The sequence below is a fragment of the Schistocerca serialis genome, chromosome 2, assembly GCF_023864345.2.
Source record: "Schistocerca serialis cubense isolate TAMUIC-IGC-003099 chromosome 2, iqSchSeri2.2, whole genome shotgun sequence".
NCBI lineage: Eukaryota > Metazoa > Arthropoda > Insecta > Orthoptera > Acrididae > Schistocerca > Schistocerca serialis.
In genome coordinates, this window is record NC_064639.1 from 413,064,834 (window position 1) to 413,085,434 (window position 20,601).

Sequence of the window (20,601 nt, forward strand, 5' to 3'; positions counted from 1 at the left end):
AAACCTTGTATGACCATTTTGTAGTTTTTCTGTACATAGGGAAATAACTCAAATATTGGTCTGCCCGATCCACTCCTTTCATGTATTTGTTGTAGTCTAATACACTTTAAGGTTTTTTTTATTGTGTAATTGGTTTTCCTACATTTTCTTTGAGTGTTAGTCAAAGTGGCATTATGTATTGTAGAGATCATTCGTGTCGTTTTAGTTCCCGAAGCTCTCCATACCTGTGCGAGTACTTCACCTTTCCGTCGATGATAAGCTTCAAACACACTGGCTTTTGCGCGCTTTAATTTTTCCCGAAATCGTCTATTTTGCCGCATCGTTCCACAAACTCGAATTTTCTTTTCAAGTAACTGCTCTGTATGTTCTACATTGTTATAATAAGTATCCATGTAGAGGTGATGCCACTTTCCATAAGAAGATGTCAATAGTTCCATCAGTTTTTTTGCTATAGGCTGTCCAGGGCCGGAATATGTATTGAATGAGGAAATGTATCGCGTACTCGAATCACACAGCATCCGCATGAGTATGCCATATTTCGTAATTTCCAACGGATTGTAAACCTTAAAATTTAACCGTTCACGCCACGGCATCATTCCTTCATCAACTGAGATATTTTGACTTAGATTAAAAGTTTCTTTAAACTTTTTGGAAAAATAATCAATTACGAATTGCACTTTGAAAAGCCAGTCGGCATGGACCGGTTTATTGTTGCTGTCTGAACCGATTGCGGGACATTGTTTTGCGAAATATCGGATTCGTTGACCAATAATCATGGATCCTTGCTTTGTTTACAATTCCCATAAGGATAGTAAGCCCAAACTATTTTCTAAGTTCGGGTCCCGTAACGTCGACAAATTTGGCATTTTTTAATCCAGTTTCCTTCTATTGCAATTTTGACTGTAGTACTAGTTGGTTTCGTTGCTAATATATTCAAATAGATCATTCCCAATACATAATTCTACGATATCCTCTGCGCTCTGTGTATCTTTGGGAAATATGTTTGGACCCGGAGATCCTTCAAATTAATTATTGGTCTCGGTAAATCAAAGTCTGACCACTGTGCACTGTTTTCTTCGTCTGATTCATCCGAATCCGTTGCAACCGTAGCGTTCGCCGAATTCTTCTTGGACGTATTTCACTATCTTCCGACGATTCTGCTTCACTTTAATTTTTTTGGTATCCAATGTCTTCCTGCCAGTCGGCCAAGTCGCCCGGAATATCAGACAAGACGTCCGCGCATTCATCGTAAATAATTGTATCGTCTCTTTCGTCTGCCATGATGAAACGGCATAAGTACTTTTAAAAAAAAAAACTTGTTGACGTGTGTAACTCATTGTTACCTAAACAAAACACCAACAGAATGCAAAAGATACTAAAGTACTGTCGCCGGCCACTGCGCGATACTATGCTCACGACCCCACTGTGGTGTCGCCGGCCGTTGACCGCTATTTCGCGCACGGCACCACTGTGGTGTCGCCGGACGGCAGTGTTAATGTCCACTAACAGGTTTCCGGATATTTTGATCAGTTAGTGTATGTACACTAGTCACACAGGAAGGAAACATCGCGAAACCAAGCGAAGTACAAAATAGTAACACAGCAAACAACAAACACTAATCACACAGAAAGGAAACACTGCGGAACAAAGTGAAAACAGGGACACAGCAGACAACAAAGGATGGCTGCGCGACACAAAATTGTTAGCTTGGCAACTTCGTTTGCGATCAAAAACAATTAGCTACCGGCCAAAGCCTTCCGGGATCTGCCGATTCACGTCTAGGGAGCCGATAGACCAACACTGCATGCAGTTGTTTATGTGAGACGTAACTGATCTGTTGTGGTGCAGGTGAGGAGTGGTGGGCGGAGAGCGTGGCCGGGCCGACCACTTTGCCGTCGCCGGCGCCGGCGCTGCCCGCGTGGACGCAGTTCTGCAGCGCCGAGTGCCGCGACTACGCCGACGAGACGAGCGCCCTGCTGCACTTCCCGCCGCTCTCCCTGCCGCTGCCGCTGCCGCTGCCGCTGCCGCTGCCCGAGGTACGCTCCGCTCCTCTTACTACACTATTCGTGCTCGGCTCACACGATTCTCAATCTTGTTGCCTCATTAACTAAACTACGAGGGTCACTCAATAATTAAAGAGACAAATTGTTCTGGAGGAAAAAGCGTTTATTTTTACAAAACAATACTGAGAGGTTCCATGCCCTCTTTTGCATGTCTCCTCTCATTTTCGTCAATTTTATTAATGTTCTATGTCATTGCACGATAGTAACAGACCGAATAAGGTTAGTGTAATGAGAGTATTTGTACTGAGAGCTCAAAAAATACCTTTCAATTGATTCCTATATATGTTGGATTACTTCCCTGGGTGGCCTGTGCGAGGCGAGCATCGGAGGACGCGGCACACTGCATTTCCGGTTGGGGGCTGCACTTCTATGAATTCTGAGAGGATCGTACAATAACCTTAAGCGCCTGGCGGAACGACTGACGTCTGTCGAGTTTCGCCTATTGTATGCAGGGCGAAACAACCTGCGAGACGTCTGAGTGTCGCCGCAGTTTATGTGTTTACCGTTCTGGCGTGTCCGGAACGAAGACTCCTGACACCGACTGATTGCATTGTACTCTTGATTCTGAGAATACTTGTCAACCGTGCCGTGCTGGGTGTGACTGGCACCAGATGGCTGGTGGTCTAGGCAGGTTGTTTTCGTAGCCGGTCAAACGGCAAGTTCAGTGCCCTCAGATGAATAGCAGAGGCTTGATTGGTCAACTTAAACTGAGGCTAGTTGACGTCATAAAGCCCTCCTCTAAACTGGAGGGAACGGTCGCTATTGGCGCGACTGATGTTCTGAGACAGTGTGGGGGAATTTTGGAATCAGAACTGAATGCTGATTCGCGTTTTTCGAGGAGAGTAGCGAGCAATGTTGGCTTCACCCTTGCGTTGCGCGGGCAGTGGATTCGGGATCTGATCTTCGTCAGAGTCAGATGGTCTTGCGACTTGGACGCTCTTTCTCGGAAGAACTTTGAATTCTTCGGACAGCCTTCGAGGCCAGGGGTTGACACAGAGTTTCTGCACGGCAGAAGTCGGCACCTACATCACCAGGACGCTGCCTACCAACGACGTGCTGCAGATTTCAGTATTTGTGCAGTATTTTGCGGCTCTGGCATTGTAGTACCTTATCAATTTTATTCTGAATCCCTCAGCAGCACGAGCGCTCGCTTTGCTACAAGTCCACCTTGCTTCTTTCTCCATGTGATCCCATTTGAGCTCTCACTAGTAATTGCGATACTGCTATATAATCAGAAGATTAATATTTGATTCATTAGGACCTCCAGTCATTATCGTCAATCTGTTGCATCACAGAGAGTAGGAGCCCCTTGTTCTCGAGCCAACTCTTGTTCTCATAATAGTTCAGTGTACCCTACCCTTTAACCTACTATTTGTGTCGACAATCATGTACATTTATGTTCTGATGTATAATAAATCTCATTGTAATCCTTAATCAGCATATCATTTCGTAGATATATGCAAAATCCCATTTCCTGTTGTTTATTATGATAAAGTTCTCTTTCTTTCTGAGTAGATTACGATTTTTATTAAATTATTGTGAGTGTGCACTACTTATTTTACCAACTAGCAGGGTCCACCATCATATCCCTTCGTTACCACTGTGCACATAATTAACTAGGTGGTAGGTAAGGAGGGGGTCGAGTGCGCGTCTCGATCTCATGCAAAATTCGTCAGAATTAAAGAGGTACAAACTCTTCTCCACCCCAGCACCTCGCAATACTTTTTCTACTTTTCAACGTAATCCCCTTGAACATTTATGCACTTGTTCCAACAGGCTACAAGTTTTTTTTTTTTTTTATTCCAGCTCCAAAGAACTCTTTATCTTGATGTTTGAACCAATTTCCCACAAACTTTTTCACGTCCTCGGTTGTCCTCGAACCTCTTCCCACATAATGCCTCCTTCAGTGCACTAAAGTAATGGAAATCACTAGGCGCTAAATCAGGACTGTAAGGGGAATGAGGCAGTACTTCCCAGCCCATATTGTCGATGGTTTCACGGGTTAGTTGAGCAATATGAGGACGTGTGTTGTCTTGCTGGAGAATCACACCTCTCCTCTGAGATCCACCACGTCTCTCTCTCACAGCTGACTTCACCTTGTTTAAAAGCAAATCCGAGTAGTATTGGCTGTTCATCGCACGCTGCTCTTCGCGATAATCACAAAAAATTGGACCTTCAGCATTCCAAAACACCATCAACATGACATTTCCTGCTGATGCTTGGGTTTTGAATTTTTTCTTGGCAGGTGAGTTGGTGTGCTTCCACTCCATTCTTTGTCTTTTTGATTCTGACTCATAATAATGAACCCAAGTTTCATCAAAAGTTAAAATTTTCTTGAGGAAGTACTCGCCTTCTCTTTCATAATGTTCCTTTAGCTCTGTGCACGCTCTTAACCTTGTTTCCTCGTTTAGCCTCGTCAACTCCTTTGGGACCCATCTTGCACATGTTTTTCGGTACTTCAGCTTGTTACAGATAATGTTATGAACTGTACCAGTACTAACTTGAAACTTATTAGCTATCATTTCCACAGTCACACGGTGGTCGGCACGAAATGGTTCAAATGGCTCCGAGCACTATGGGACTTAACATCTGTGGTCATCAGTCCCCTAGAACTTAGAACTAATTAAACCTAACTAACCTAAGGACATCACACACATCCATGCCCGAGGCAGGATTCGAACCTGCGACCGTAGCGGTCACACGGTTCCACACTGAAGCGCCTAGAACCGGATCGGCACGAATAATGTCATCAATTCGACTTACAACTGAGGGAGTAGACCAATTCGACTTACAACTCAGGGAGTAGAAACTGCAACTGGTCGGCCAGAACCCTGTTCGTCAGTCACTGAGTCGCGACCATTTTTGAACTGCTCTACCCACTTGTAAAAATTTGCACGATTCATACAATCTTCACCATAAACTTAAGAAAGTCTACAGTATATATTCAGTGGTTTCTCGACTTTAGCATGTAAAATCGAATAACAGAACGTTGTTCAACTAATGACGACGTTTCAAGCGGATTCGCCATCTTGAAATGTATTTTTGAGGTTATAAACAAAGCAGTGTTAATACATCAGCTAATCAGGGCTCATCCCAGTGATGCCAACTTAAAGCCATAAAAATGCCAAACTTGCCCTACAAACAGTTTTTACCCCAGACCAATTTGTGTCTTTAATTATTGAATGATCCTCGTACTTTATTCCAAGTCCCGTTGTTATGCTAACAACCGTTCATTTTAATGCGTAAACATGTTTCAGCTCTTTTATTCCTTCTTCAGTGGGTACTTTTACTCAAATATGTAAAATTCGAACACGTTTTAAGTAATAAATATTCGAAACGAAAATTAGGTCTGAAACATTTTATGTCTGTACGTAATAGAATGAAACACATACAGCCGTCGTTTTGATGTTATTATACCACAAACGGTTTTGTTGACTTAGCACACCATCTTCAGGTCTTAACTGACGCTGAGGGGGTGAACTCCAATTGTATACACGATCCCATCATTGGTAACATCTACTAACTGGCTTCCGTAGAATACTGTAAAAGTGATATCCTATCTGCAGCCATCAGCTACCAATTCCAACAACATTGACAACTGCCGGTTGGCTTTTGTTTCGGGTTCTTCGGCCGACGTTGGTCTGATGATTTTTCTGACGTTTCGCCAGCACGAGTGGCTGCCATTGTCAAAGTTTCACCCACCATTGCTGGTGGTAGGCTGGAGCCGAGCTCGCGACCCCACACTATATGTACTTGGCGCGCCAACATCCAAGGGCGGTCAGCCGGCCGTTGTGGCCGAGCGCTTCTAGGCGCTTCAGTCCGGAACCGCGCGACCGCTACGGTCTCAGGCTCGAATCCTGCCTCGGGCATGGATGTGTGTGATGTGCTTAGGTTAGTTAGGTTTAAGTAGTTCTAAGTTCTAGGAGACTGATGACCTCAGATGTTAAGTCCCATAGTGCTCAGAGCCACTTGAACCATTTTTCTCTGCGGTCATTTCCGGTGCGGTTCTCCTCTTGCTAGCTGCAACGGTCGTCCGCTGCAGCACTGGAAGCCAGGATCCGTTCACCTTGAGTCTTTCTTCTTTCTTGTTGAAGCTATTCTCGTTTTCGTGTATTTCTATAGCTTCTCTGAATAAGAGGGTGTGATAGCTTTTCTCTATATTTCGTTTCATTTCATTTTATTTATTGCATGTTAAACGACCCGCTGCCTATTATAAAAAGCAGGCCGTACATGTTACAGTTTTGCATATTACAATATACTGTTCCACATTTCTAACTTTTTTTTCTTGAGCTATAAAACAAGAGTAACAGTAATACGTTGGTACTGGAGTAAAATGAAAATAAATTGAGGAAAGGAAAACACAAACAATTTAAAAATTTAAGAAGAAGCTGATAGATTATAGGAGAGGTTTTAGTGAAAGTAAGTTTCCCTCCCTGTTCCAGGAAGGCGTCGGAACAACTTCGAGCCAGTCCCAGATGGAGCTTAGATCTAAGTACAAATGATATTACTATGTTATTTACTATTTTTTATTAAATAGAATAAATTAGCATACATTTCTTGTATTAATTTTACTGTTGATTACTGGCAATGTCATGTCTCTACAACCAGAACTTCAGTGTCGGAGAATTTTACTATGTGGTCGGCCTCACACAGCGCGTGCTCCGTCACAGCCAATTTCTCCACCTGCCGCAACGTGCAATGTCGCTTATGTTCTTTGATCCTGGTGTTGATTGATCGTCCAGTCATTCCAACATAAACTTTTCGCATGTGCATGGTATGCGGTACATTCCCGACATTGCAAGTAGGTCCCATTTATCCTTTGCCGATGTGAGACCCTCTTTGATCTTCTCCGTCTGTTTTTAAATAGTCTTTACGCCGTGTTTGCTGATTATACGGTCGATTCTGTCCGTCACTTTGGGAGAGTACAGCAGAAAGGCCGCACCCGACATTTGTATTTCTGATTTGCCACTTTTCCGAGTGTTTGGCTCTGTTATACTTCTAATATAACTTGTGGAGTACCCATTGTTCCTCAGAACACTTTCCAGGTGTCGCATTTCACGCCTGAGGTGCTGAGGCTCGCATATTCGTCTTGCTCGCGTTATGATCGTACTAATCATGCCTCTTTTCTGACTCGCATGGTGATTTGATAGTTTGTCCAGGTGTGCTCCGTGTGTGTCGATTTTCGATGCACACTGTGTCCCAGGTTTTCACCATCCCTTGTGACCAGCACATCTAGAAATGGTAGTTTTTTATCCTTTTCTTCTTCCATTGTAAATTTCATGTTGGCATGGAGGCTGTTCAAGTGTCTTAAGAATTTGGGTTGGGTTGTTTTCTGGGGGAGGAGACCAGACAGCGAGGTCATCGGTCTCATCGGATTAGGGAAGGACGGGGAAGGAAGTCGGCCGTGCCCTTTCAAAGGAACCATCCCGGCATTTCCCTGGAGCGATTTAGGGAAATCACGGAAAACCTAAATCAGTATGGCCGGACGCGGGATTGAACAGTCGTCGTCCCGAATGCGAGTCCAGTGTGCTAACCACTGCGCCACCTCGCTCGGTTCTTAGGAAGTCACCGAGCTGTTCTTCACCATGGTTCCACACAACAAAGGTATCATCGACGTATTTGTACCACAACTTAGATTTACAAGTTCAAATCCAGTGCCTGTACTTCGAAATGTTCTATGAAGTTGGCCACCACTGGACTAAGAAGACTATCCATGGCGACGCCTTCCAGCTGTTCGTAGAAGTTGCTATTCCACGTGAAACAGCTCGTGGTGAGACGTGCATGAAAGGGCTTTGTGATGTCTAGCGGGAAAATGGAACCGATGTGCTCCAGAGAGTCACTGAGTGGCACTTTCGTAAACAAAGAAACAACATCAAAGCTGACCGGGATGCCGTTTGGTGCAAGTTTTAGTTTCTTCAGCTGTTCAATAAAGTGTCCTGAATCCTTTATGTACGTGTCAATCTTCCCCACGTGCGGCTGGAGCAGAGATGTCAAGTGTTTTGGCAGTTTATACGGCGCTGAACCAGGATCAATTACAATCGGTCTTAGTGGAACGTGCTTCTTGTGGTTCTTGGGTAATCCATACAGCCGAGGTGGTAGGGCTTCTGTGTTGCGCAGGTTCCTCTGCGTGTCCGCCGGCCGAGAAGACGCCTTGATTAACCGATTCGTATTGCGTGTGATACCCTGCGTCGGATCTGTGCTTAGTTTTTATTACGTCGTCGGATCTAATAGGTCCAGGATCTTCTGCTCATAAGCCTCGATCTTCATTACGACGGTCGCATTCCCCTTATCGGCAGGCAGTACCAACGTACTCTTGTCGGCGTTAAAATCCTTAATAGCTTCTGTCTCTTCTTTCTTCAGCTTGAAAGGTGGTGGTTTTCTTGGCACAATATCTTGGCTCTTTCACAAGGAAGAGTCCGAATGGCCGCTTCGGTATTAGCAACTCCTCCATAGGTATAATTCTTGGGAAATTCACTCCTTTTTGAAGGACAGACTCTTCCTCTTCGGTCAACTGTCGTTCAGTGAGGTTGACCAGAGTGCGTGACTTGTCAGTCTGCTTCTGGCATCTTGCAAACATTTTCTGGTGTCACTCAGTGCAGCGCTCGAGTCGATCTTGCCCCAGTCGTCTCGATGCATTCTGCTACTTAGTTGATGCCGGCCGCGGTGGCCGTGCGGTTCTAGGCGCTGCAGTCCGGACCCGCGGGGCTGCTACGGTTGCAGGTTCGAATCCTGCCTCGGGCATGGATGTGTGTGATGTCCTTAGGTTAGTTAGGTTTAAGTAGTTCTAAGTTCTAGGAGACTGATGACCTAAGATGTTAAGTCACATAGTGCTCAGAGCCATTTGAACCATTTTTTTTTTGCACTTAGTTGACAAAAAAAGTGTCCAAAAATTCCTCATCCGTCCTTGCCAAGCATCTTCGTGTTGTGTGAAATCGCTCACGAAGAAAAGCTCGTACCATTCTGTCGTAGGTATGATGTGCTAGGGAGGTGGTGAAAAGGCGTTTACATTCAATAACTTCGGTGTAGCACCTTCATATCGGCACCGCAATAGGGAGAAGATCAAATAGTGTCTCAGATCGGCAAAGGAAAAAAGGGACCCACTTGCAATGTCGGGAAAAGTTAGTTGGAATGACTGCACGATCAATCAACACCAGGATCACAGAACATAAGCGACATCGCAGTTTGGGGCAGGTGGAGAAATCGGCCGTGGCAGAGCACGCGCTGTGTGAGACCGACCAGGTAATAAATTCGCCGACACGAAAGTTCTGGCTGTAGAGAAGACCTATCACACCCGCTTATTCTGAGAAGCTATAGAAATACACGAGAATAGCTTCAATAAGAAAGAAGAAAGACTCAAGGTAAACGGATCCTGGCTTCCCGTACAGCAGCGAGCATTCGTTGCACATACCAAGAGGAGAACCGCGCCGGAAATGACTGCGGAGAAGCCCTCGGACGTTGGCGGGCCAGGTACACACAGTCTGCGGACGCGAGCTCGGCTGCAGTCCACCACCAGCAATGGAGCGTGGAATTTTGATAATGGCAGCCACTCGTGCTGGCGAAACGGCAGAAAAATCATCTGACGGAGATCGGCCGAAGAACCCGAGACAGAAGCCAACAGACCAAAAAAAAAAAAAAATGGTTGAAATGACTCGGAGCGCTATGGGACTTAACATCTATGGTCATCAGTCCCCTAGAACTTAGAACTACTTAAACCTAACTAACCTAAGGACACCACACAACACCCAGTCATCAGCCAACACACAGTTTCTCAACAAATGGCCACCAGAGCCTTAACAGTTTTGTCCAACAATATGCTACAGAAACCAGTTCATAGATGTTGGCCACTGATGGGATATTGTACACGACTGTAATTCACCCCCTCGGCGTCATTTAAGGTCTGGTCACAACATAATAACATAACATCAAAACGACTGCTGTAGGTGTTTGGTTTCATAATGTAAGTGAATGGCCGAAGCCCCGCAAACCATCACTAATGAGGATCGACATAAAAAAAAGAATGTCCGTTGTGTTTAATACCTTATTTTCTGGACTGTTAGGTTCCGTAGAACCTTCTTTTACATTGTTATGTTGCTTGTCACCTGCATTTGTCTACAAATGTAATTTTATTGAGCCAAAAAATTTCGCGATTACACTGAGATGACAAAGGTCATAGAACAGCGATATGCAATTATATATATGGCGATATTATCACGTATACAAGGTATAAAAGGGCAGTGCATTGGCGGAGCTATCATTTGGACTCAAATGATTCATATGAAAAGGCTTCCGACGTGATTGTGACCGCACGACGGGAAATTAATAGACTTTAAACGTAGAATGGTAGTTTGAACAAGACGCATGGGCAATTCTATTCGGGAAATCATTAGGGAATTCAGTATTCCGAGATCCACAGTGTCAAGACTGTGCCGAGAATACCTAATTTCAGGCTATACCACTCATCATAGACAACGCAGTGGCCGATGGCCTTTACTTAACGACCGAGAAGAGCGGCGTTTGCGCAGAGTTGTCATTGACGTAATTCCCGCTTTGTTCTACATGATATCCTTATCCCACTAGTCAGACGCCCCAGACTGCCTTTTACTGCTAGTAACTGTTTAGAACGTTCTAATGGAAAGCAACTCTCAAAGGGCATGAGAAATGTGTTAAGTAAAGCATTATATTTATCATCTATGTTATCGGCACTATAAACATTCAACCACTCTTGTTCCTTGACAGGTTTAAAAAAATCTCTATTGCTGTTGGATTAACTTTCATACATAGTTTGTAATTATATGTGACATTTGTTTGAGTACAAAAACCTTTTAGTGTTAAAATTTCTGCATCAATGTTTGAAAGGCCATTTATCCTTTTACTAACAGAATGCCCATCTAGTAATGAAGAATGAATAAAAATATTGTCTATGGCTGCTACTGTTCCCCTGCACCCTAGTTGGAAAAAATACAATCTGCATCAGATCGTACGAATTTAGGAGATCTACCAACATTTTTCTTGCAGCATCATATACAAAATTTATTTCGAAGTCACCACCTCTAACTAGTTTCTAGTACTTCCTACAAAGTGAATCAAGAAACCCTCTATCTCTGAAGTCAGAGTTAGGGGACCTATAAACAACAACAATTAGAAGTTTAGTTTCACTAAATTCAACTGCCCCTGCATAACAGTCAAATATCTGTTCAGTGCAGTGCCATGATAAGTCTATGAACTCAAATGGAATACTGTTTTTTACGTACATAGCCACTACCCCACTCCGCAAGGAACTCCTTGAAAAACAGCCAGCTAATCCGTATCCTGGTAAAGGAAGCCTCTGAATTGTCAAATTATTTAGCGGTGCTCCGATATACCAATAATTTCGGAGTCAACATCTATGAGCAGTTCACTAACTTTATCTCTAATACTTCTTATATTTTGATGAAGTATGCTAATTCCTTCTCTCCTTGGAAACATGATATCCTCTGAAGGTGAGCCCTTAGTTAGAGAGACTTCCTTAAAGCAGGTGTACCAATCAGCTGGCTTCAGTCTAAAAAAGCTGCAGCTCTAACACCAACTACTACAGGAATTCTTCCATGAGTGATCCCACCACCACCTACTACATTGTCACCTATAAGCTTTGCCAGCGTCCCCTTCCCATGCCTATTGAGGTGCAGGCCATGCCTAGTGAAACCCCATCTACTGATAGACCCAACTGGCACCACTGACATGTGACCCATGCCCTCTGCCATCAGCGCCCTCTCCAGCCCAAGTTAACACGCCTAACAGCCACATTAAGATGAGGCCGATCATGACGCTGAAACAGTTGCATTAAATGCACATTAGTGCCACCAGTTTGAGTAGCTATCTTTACCAGGTCACCACCTACATCATATTCCCCATCCCTACCAAGACTATTACTTGCTCCACCCACTATCACTACCTGACCCTCCTCCGTAAAATTCATACATAATTCCCCCATGCTGTCAGTCACCTGAGCCTTACCTGAGCTAGGCTTCACAATGCTGGTGACCTGATACTTACTCCCCAACACTTCCTGCAACTCCTGGCCCACACCTCCACTGTGTGAACTACTTAGCAGCAGAACCTTCTTCTTTCTGTTAGACCTTGCATCTGACCTAAGCCTCCTAACTGCTGAGGACTGCTGCATGTTCCCTACATCTACAGCTACAAGAGGCTCCTCTCCACTCGTCTCTGACAGTTGGTCAAATCTATTGCAGATACCCAAAGTACAGTATAACTGTCTGAATACCTCCTCCTTCTAGCTGCCTTCTTGCCAACTGCCAGTTCCCATTCCCCATCACCTTTCACCCTCCTCAACCCATCTGGTTCCTCCTTTGTGTGTTGTAACTGCATCTGAAGAGCATAGATCTTACGCTCCTGCTCCTCTATCAACTTATTTCTACTACAGATTCTGCGTTCCCAGGAGGGGTTCTCGCTGGAATGTCCACTGGCTTCCCCACTGCATCCCCCCTCCTCCCCCCCCCCCCCCCCGATGAAAACACTTTGAACAAATCCCACATCATAATCCACTACTCAGAAACCTACGACAGAGCCCACACTTCTCACTCATTGTCAACTTTTACAGTTACTGAAAAAAACTATAAGTCTACCTTACCTAAGTTCAGTTACACCAGTAGAACTATTTATAGAACTAACAATAGCGGTCTCGAAATTCTCTGTCTATTGAGAAAGCAACTACTTGTATTAATACTACTACACCACAGCTAATACCAATACCAACAAAACTTGACAAAATTATTAGCTAAAACAAAAAATTCAAGCGGCCACTGGAACACTCAGCGACGTTAAAACACTGAATGAAAATTTGACTCAAATATTTCACCAGAAACAGTGAGAAACGTCAGCTGAAAACTAAAGCACGAAATTTACCAAATGACTTCAACGCACAGAAAACTAAAAAAAAAAAAAAAAAAAAAAAAAAAAAAAAAAAAAAAAAAAAAAAAAAAAAATTACAGCGAGCAAACGTTTCCAAAAGTTTATTAAATAGTTTTCCGCCACAAGCAGCGCGAAACATCGCTTAAAACTATTACATTTAATAACTGTATAACAGTGCACAAATAACTTTGTCAGTACTTAGCTTTATAACCGCTACAGCAGCAACTGCCCGCCGCAGAATGTAAACACAGTACTGAGACGTGAGACTTGGACAGACGACGTAAGCAAACTCACGAATAGCAGACCACTCGAGTCGATAACACAGGAAGAAAGACTGAGATTAATGAAAATTCACTAATAAGTTACTTTTGCAGCAAATATTAACACAAATAAACCTAAAAAAGTAACTGAAGACTAAAACTTTATAAAATATTGAAGAGCAATTTCAACAGTAGTCCAGTACATGTGACGTCACACCAAAGCCTTTCTCTTGCGGGCAAGCACTTTGTGCGCAACACGTACAACCGCATCTGGGCAGAGGGCACGTTTCCCGGACGCTGGGTCGAAGCCACCGTCATACCCATACCTAAGTCCGGTAAGGACAAAAACCTTCCTTCTGGCTACCGCCCTATCTCTCTTACCAATTGCGTTCGCAAGCTGATGGAAAGTATGATTCATGTCCGGCTAGTATGGTGTCTCTTGTCTCGCAATTTACTGACGAATGCACAGTGTGAATCTCGAGCACAGCGTTCTGCAGTTGACCATCTCGTTACTTTGTCCATCCATGTGGTAAATGGTTTTCCGCGGAAATCCCGGACGGTGGCCGCGTTTTTCGATTTGGAGATGGCCTACGACACCTGCTGGAGAACTGGTATCCTCTGTACTCTTTACACGTGGGGCTTCCGTGGCCGCCTGCCCTGTTTCCTTCAGGCATTTTTACAAGATCGAGTTTTCAAGGTGCGTGGGGGTTCTAACTTGTCGCACACCTTTATCCAGGAAAACGGTGTGCCTCAAGGTTCCGTCCTGTGTGTCATCCTCTTTGCCATCGCCATTAACCCTATAATAACCTGTCTCCCCGAGCACCTCCGGCTCCCTTTTTGTTGACGATTTTGCCATCTATTGCAGTTCTCCACGCACCTGTCTCACTGAGCGGCGTCTTCAGCGGTGTCTTGATTGTCGTTATTCCTGGAGCATCGACAATGGCTTTCGCTTTTCCACTGACAAAACCGTCTGTATGAATTTCTGGCGACGCAGGTGGTTACTCCCACCAACTTTACATCTTGGGCCTGTTGCCCTTCCGTTCATTGAAAATATGAAACTCCTGGGGCTCATTCATGCTCGATAGGAAATTCTCTTGGTCCTCCCATGTATCTTACCTGGTAGCCCGCTGTACGGGGCTCCTCAATGTCCTACGTGTCCTCAATGGCACTTGCTGGGGTGCCGATCGAACCACCCTCCTCCGTTTGTACCGGTCCCTTGTCCGCTCGAAACCCGACTATGGGTGGTTTGTTTATGCGTCTGCAAACCCACCCCTCTTACGCCGTCTCAACACTACCCACCATCGTGGCATCCGTTTGGTCACGGGCGCATTTTACTCCAGCCCGGTTGAGTCTGTACGCTGAAGCTGCTGAGCTACCACTGTCTCCTCAGCAGGTATGCATGCTGTATGTCTGCCGCGCTTGGCCACCCATCCTATGCCTCCTTCTTTGATGATTCCTTTGATCGTCAGTATGGGGCTTGCCCTTCTTCTCTGTTACCTCATGGAGTCCGCTTTTGGCACTTGCTACAGCGGCTTAACTTCACAGTACCTGCACCTTTTTTGGTGGGTGTGAAGCCTTCACCACCTTGGCTTCGTGAAGCGGCCAGTGTTAACCTTGGCCTTCATTCTCTTCCTAAGGACACTATTCCAGCCTCGGTCTATCGCCTTCAGTTTAACGACCTTCGCATGGAACTTCGCGATGGTACCTTTGTATACAAAGATGGCTGTCAGACTGACCGCGGGGTCGGGTGTGCCTTCGTCATTGGCACCTGTGTCTTTAGATATCGGCTTCCGGCACACTCCTCAGTATTTACAGCCGAACTCTTCGCCTTGTATCAGGCCAAGGAGTACATCCGGCGGCACAGCCTTTTCAATTGTGTCCTCTGCTCAGACTCACTCAGAGCCCTTCAAAGTCTATGTGCGCTGTTCACTGCCCATCCCTTGGTGGAACCAGTGTAATGTTTCTGTGGGTTCCTAGTCATGTCGGTCTGCCAGGAAACGAGTCTGCTGACACTGCTGCCAAAGCTGCAGTCCACGTACCTCAGCCCGCAAGTATCTGTATTCCCTCCGATGATCTCTGCGTTGCAGTCTGTCAGGAGGTGGTGTCCTTTTGGCATCGCCAATGGTCCTCCCTTCACAGGAATAAGCTCCGGCTCATTAAGCCTCACCCAGCGGCTTGGACGATCTCCTCTCGGCCCTCCCGCCAGGAGGAGGTTATTTTAACTCGGGCCCGCATCTCGTGGTCGTGCGATAGCGTTCTCGCTTCCCACGCCCGGGTTCCCGGGTTTGATTCCCGGCGGGGTCAGAGATTTTCTCTGCCTCGTGATGGCTGGGTGTTGTGTGCTGTCCTTAGGTTAGTTAGGTTTAAGTAGTTCTAAGTTCTAGGGGACTGATGACCATCGATGTTAAGTCCCATAGTGCTCAGAGCCATTTGAACCATTTTTTTTAAACTCGGCTGCGTATTGGGCACTGCCTTTTTAGCCATCGTCATTTGTTAAGTGGCGCTACCCCACCACTTTGTGCACATTGCACTCAGGTTTTAACTGTCCGCCACTTCCTGATGGAATGAGCATTTTTTAACCTTTTACGCTCCCGTCTGGGTTTGCCGTCTGAGTTATCGGCCGTTTTAGCAACTGACGTGCGGGCTGTTGACCAAGTCTTACTTTTTATCCTCCAAAGCAATATGGTGAAGGCCATTTAATTTTTAGTTTTGGACCTCCGTTTCTGTATAGTGTCCTTTTTAGCCCTTTTCCCACGTGCCTGTTTTTACCTGTCTTCTATTTTGTCAATTGGGACTGACGTATAGTCGTTTTTTAACTCCTCTCTGTCTTCGTGTTCTAAGGTTTTGACTTGGGCGCGTATGACCCCAGTTGTTATTGCGCCCTAAAGCAAAACAAAACCAAACAAATATTTTGAAGTAAAACACAACAGGCCTGTTGGCACCTAAATATTTACTAACAAATTATCTTCTGTAAACTAGGCTCATTCCAGTAAGAATGTCATACTGAGATGTTGGTGATGTGCATGAAGCAGGGATTTGTTGACTTGAATATTATGGCACCAACGCATTTTTGGTGTTCAACAAGGCTGCGTAATATTGAATTTGAACCATAAACCAAAGCTAGCACATGTAATCGAAACTGTGCTGTACTAAAGCACAGCATATCGTTAGTCTATCCATCTGGTCTATTCTCGCGTTGAAATCAGTTACCAAACATCGTAAATTTCCTGAGAGATAACGGCGTTCCACAGTCGGAGATAGTTGTCAGTGAAAATACCACCATACTTCACCACTTAAACCGAATATCAGATACTACAGTACTGAAATACATAGTTTATCGGATGGTATAATACCGTGTGTCTGGTATTACCATAGAAGTTTGTGCGTTTAAATGACGACAAAAAATAACTGTAGACCAAGAAATACACATCGGAACACTACCTTCGATATTTATTCTTATACACTATCAACCAACCGCTACACCAAAAATATGCAGACACGAAACTGACTACTAAATATCAAAAGATGCGGATCCACCAGTTTAAAAGGGGGGGGGGGGGGTGTCGCGAGCAGAGAAACAGTAAAAGTTGAATGGGTCGGTCAGGGGAGCTCAGTGGACTAATCATTGGGCGTCACCTGAGTAACAGATCCATCAGGGACATTTCAACCTTTCTAAAGCTGCCCAAATTGACAGCCGTTGATGTGACTGTGAAGTGGAAACACAGCTAAACCAATACCTTATGTATTGACAGACTGGGACCGTCAAGAATTGTGAAAGTTGATTGTAAACATTCGCACAAAATCAGGAGGATGTATCACCCGTGAGTTTAAAAATGCTGGCACAATGACTGCGCGTACAGAGTTAAAAAGAATGGGCTACAGCGATCAAGCAGCTCCTCTTAAGCCACATATTTCTGCAGTCATTGTTAACGTGGTGTAATGAGAGACGCAAGTGGACAGTGGATGATTGGAAGCGAGTGACATGGATTAATGAATTACGCTATACTCTGTGGCAAGCCGATGGAAGAGTTTAGATACGGCGAATGACTGGAGACATCAAGTTTTGCACCATCACTGAAGTACGGAAAAGGTGGTGTTACAGTATGGGGGTATTTTTCGTGGCTAGGATGTGGTACTCACATTGGGCTTAAGAAAGCGCTAAATGTGAAGTATTTGAACACATTTTACTGCACTATGTACTGTGGAGCGTAGTGGAACAGTTCGGATTGCTTGTATCAGCATGACAATGCACCCTCTCATGGAGCAGCATTTGTGAGCCAGTGGTTTGTGGACGATAACATTCTTGAATTGGCCTTCCAGAGTTTCGACCTGAACTGACCTGCCCCGAGTTTCAACCTGAACCCAATGGAATTCGTTTGAGATGAATTAGAATGTTGACTTCTCTCCTGACCCTAGCGTCCTACATCTCTACCTTTTCTGGTTTCGACTCTTGAGGGAGAATGGGCTGCCATTCCTCTGCAAATATTCAGACACTTTATTGGAAGTGTCCCCAGCAGAGTTTAGACTGTTACTAAGGCGATGAGTGGACACACCCCATATTAATGTCCACAACACGTGTCTGGATACTTTTGATTAAATAGTGTACAATTTTGTAACGTTCAGTCTTCTTTCAGTAAATAATAACAAAGTTTCTAACGAAAGGTAATTACAACAATGTTTATGACGTATTCATATCGAAATATAATACCTTGAGAAGTAGTGGCTAATACTTGATTTCCTTAGACAATGCCAGCCGGAGTGGCCGAGCGGTTAAAGGCGCTACAGTCTGGAACCGCACGACCGCTACGGTCGCAGGTTCGAATCCTGCCTCGGGCATGGATGTGTGTGATGTCCTTAGGTTAGTTAGGTTTAAGTAGTTCTAAGTTCTAGGGGACTTATGACCACAGCAGTTGAGTCCCATAGTGCTCAGAGCCATTTGAACCATTTTGAACCTTAGACAATGACCATGCGGTGTATCAGAAATCGAAAAGTCACCAAACTAGGAAAGAATACAAATTAAAACGCTATCTGAAGAAACACTTAGGTTCAAAAATTAGATATTTATAAAGATTTATTGTATTTGTTAAATTTCTATTTTACTTGGAAGTTTAGAGGACCGAGTGAACACAATGTATTTTATATTATGTCAGAACTGTTGAACTGGGATAAAATCCAAGTAAGAAATACGTAAATTGCATTTCAGAGCGAAAGTATAAAATATTCTCAAGTCTCTGGAACACGGAACAATATGTGGAACCTGAAAAGCTTTGTTCATAGAAAATACAACATTGAAGTGTAATTTTGGTTTTGTATCAACAACAACCACCGAGATCTAGTTCCACGAACTGTTTAAAACAAGCACTCTAAATTATGTTTTTATAGGTTTTACTCATTGTGAAGAAGTAGAAATATTACTTTAAAATTATCAAGATCTGCTTAATATTTGTCATAAATCAAAACAGTTGTAGCGACTTACGTAAAGAAATTAAAACGCAAAAGTTGTATTGACTCTGGACTAAGTGCGACTTGTTTGCCACTGGAAATCTGAAAGGAGAGTCGTTGGGTAGATGTGTTAGAAGACGGATGTATTTTGCGAAGTATACATATGTTGTAGCGTTGCGCAGAGCTAGCGCTAATATTGAAACATTAATTATCCTGAGATGTGTGTGAAGCAAGATGGCTAAATAAATCATGAAGATTATTGAAGAATTAAACACATACAATAATCTAACTAAAAGAAAGGTTGTAGGTCAAAGACAAAGTAGTGGAAAGGTTACGTTGGCAACACTACAAAAAACAAACCACAACACATACTTAGAAGTACAAAACAAACAGAATACAGTGGTGTGCATAAAAGTGTGTTGTGGAAAACATAAGACATGCATAGTACTGCAGAACAACTAAAAATTAGACCAAAATTATCAGTGTCTAACGCAGAAAAACAACGATGTGCTAGCAGACAGCATTTCCCAATGTAAGCGAGAAATCAACCAAGAATCACCGTAAGTACAAATCAACTTATTCTTAACGAACTGTTTTCCGATCTAAAAGAAATCAAAATAAAGAGAAACGCGTCTGGTGAATCACGCATTTTTGTAGTTGCAACGACAGAACAAAAATGCCCTCAAGAAATACAAATTTCAACTCCTACGAGATCATCAATAGCGAAGGTAAGAATTTTGTGCTTGTCCGTTACCTTGATCGTAGTGCTGAACTCAAGCCAAAAGTGACGGCACATGCTAATCGCAGTTCAGAATCTGAGTAATGATCACAGTCTGAAAGTCGAATGATAGTAAAGAGTCTGTTAACCGCTGCCTGGAAAATATAAGTACTCGAAGTTTTGCTATCTGCTCCCATCTATAAGAATAATTTAGTCATTGATTTCTCCATTTTATTCAAGTCCTGAGTCAGCGTTTCGCTCTCTGCACAATCACATCCTCCCCACTCGTTCACGGGTTATTCACCGTGGTGTACCTGTGCACACACTGGGAAAGTCCCCTGCGAATACCGCGTTCGAAGAAGAGCAGCATGTCGACATCGCTCAACAATTCGTCTTCCTTAACATTGTGTCCCTCGAAAGTCCAGGCGCGGTGAAATAGAGGAAAGGATCCAGAGAGAATGTGCTCAGGCATACGCTCAGGAACTTCTTGAAGATGTATACATGATGTATATACATCATATACATATACATACATGTACATGATGTAATACATCGGTATTAATGTGCTCTCAAGCATTCACCGCGTGCTCACACTCTGCATCCATTTCGGCGGTGCCTGTTAGTTTACTGGAGAATGCCGTTACGTCGGGTTATGTGGTTTCGTTGAGTCTTTCCATCGAAGTGAAACTTTGCATCATCGGGATATGCGGCTCTGGTGATATTTATAGGAAGGGACAAATAAAAGTGGCTCAGACTAGTGGAATCCACTTATGGCAGCATTATCGGAGGAGGAAAATACCTACAGTTACTTCCGACAGGATGGAGCAGCTGCTTATACAGCCGGTCGAACCTTGGAGCACATTTACACAATTGCCACGCCTGACGGAGTTGTTATTAGCAGAGGTCGGTCTGATCGCGACCCTAACTGGCCACCCAGGTCACCTGATGCTTCAGAGTCCGATTACTTTGAGTGGGGTGCCCTCAAGTCTAAGGTGTGTCGTAACACCCTCACAGTCTTCCAGAACTGCAGCAGAACATTTCGGGTGAGACTGCAGCAATTCCAGCAGTCCAGCTTCGATCTGCCTCCAGCAACTTGCTCATCAGGGCCCAAAAGTGCCAAGAGATGAATGCTTGTCACTTTTGACATCTGTTATAGTCAAACTAGTTCTGTATTTCCTTTCCTCTGCTGTGTTTCTTTGTACCCTGGAAC

The 20,601-nt window shown here is 44.2% G+C and overlaps 1 protein-coding gene across 1 annotated transcript in view; it reads left to right on the plus strand.

Annotated features, from left to right (window-relative positions):
* LOC126455582 (Krueppel-like factor 3) overlaps positions 1 to 20,601 on the plus strand; it is a 205,409-nt gene that overhangs the window by 92,046 nt on the left and 92,762 nt on the right. Inside the window, exon 3 of the mRNA XM_050091338.1 lies at positions 1,849 to 2,036. Coding sequence (XP_049947295.1) covers positions 1,849 to 2,036 — 188 coding nt within the window. The remainder of the gene's footprint in view (positions 1 to 1,848; positions 2,037 to 20,601) is intronic.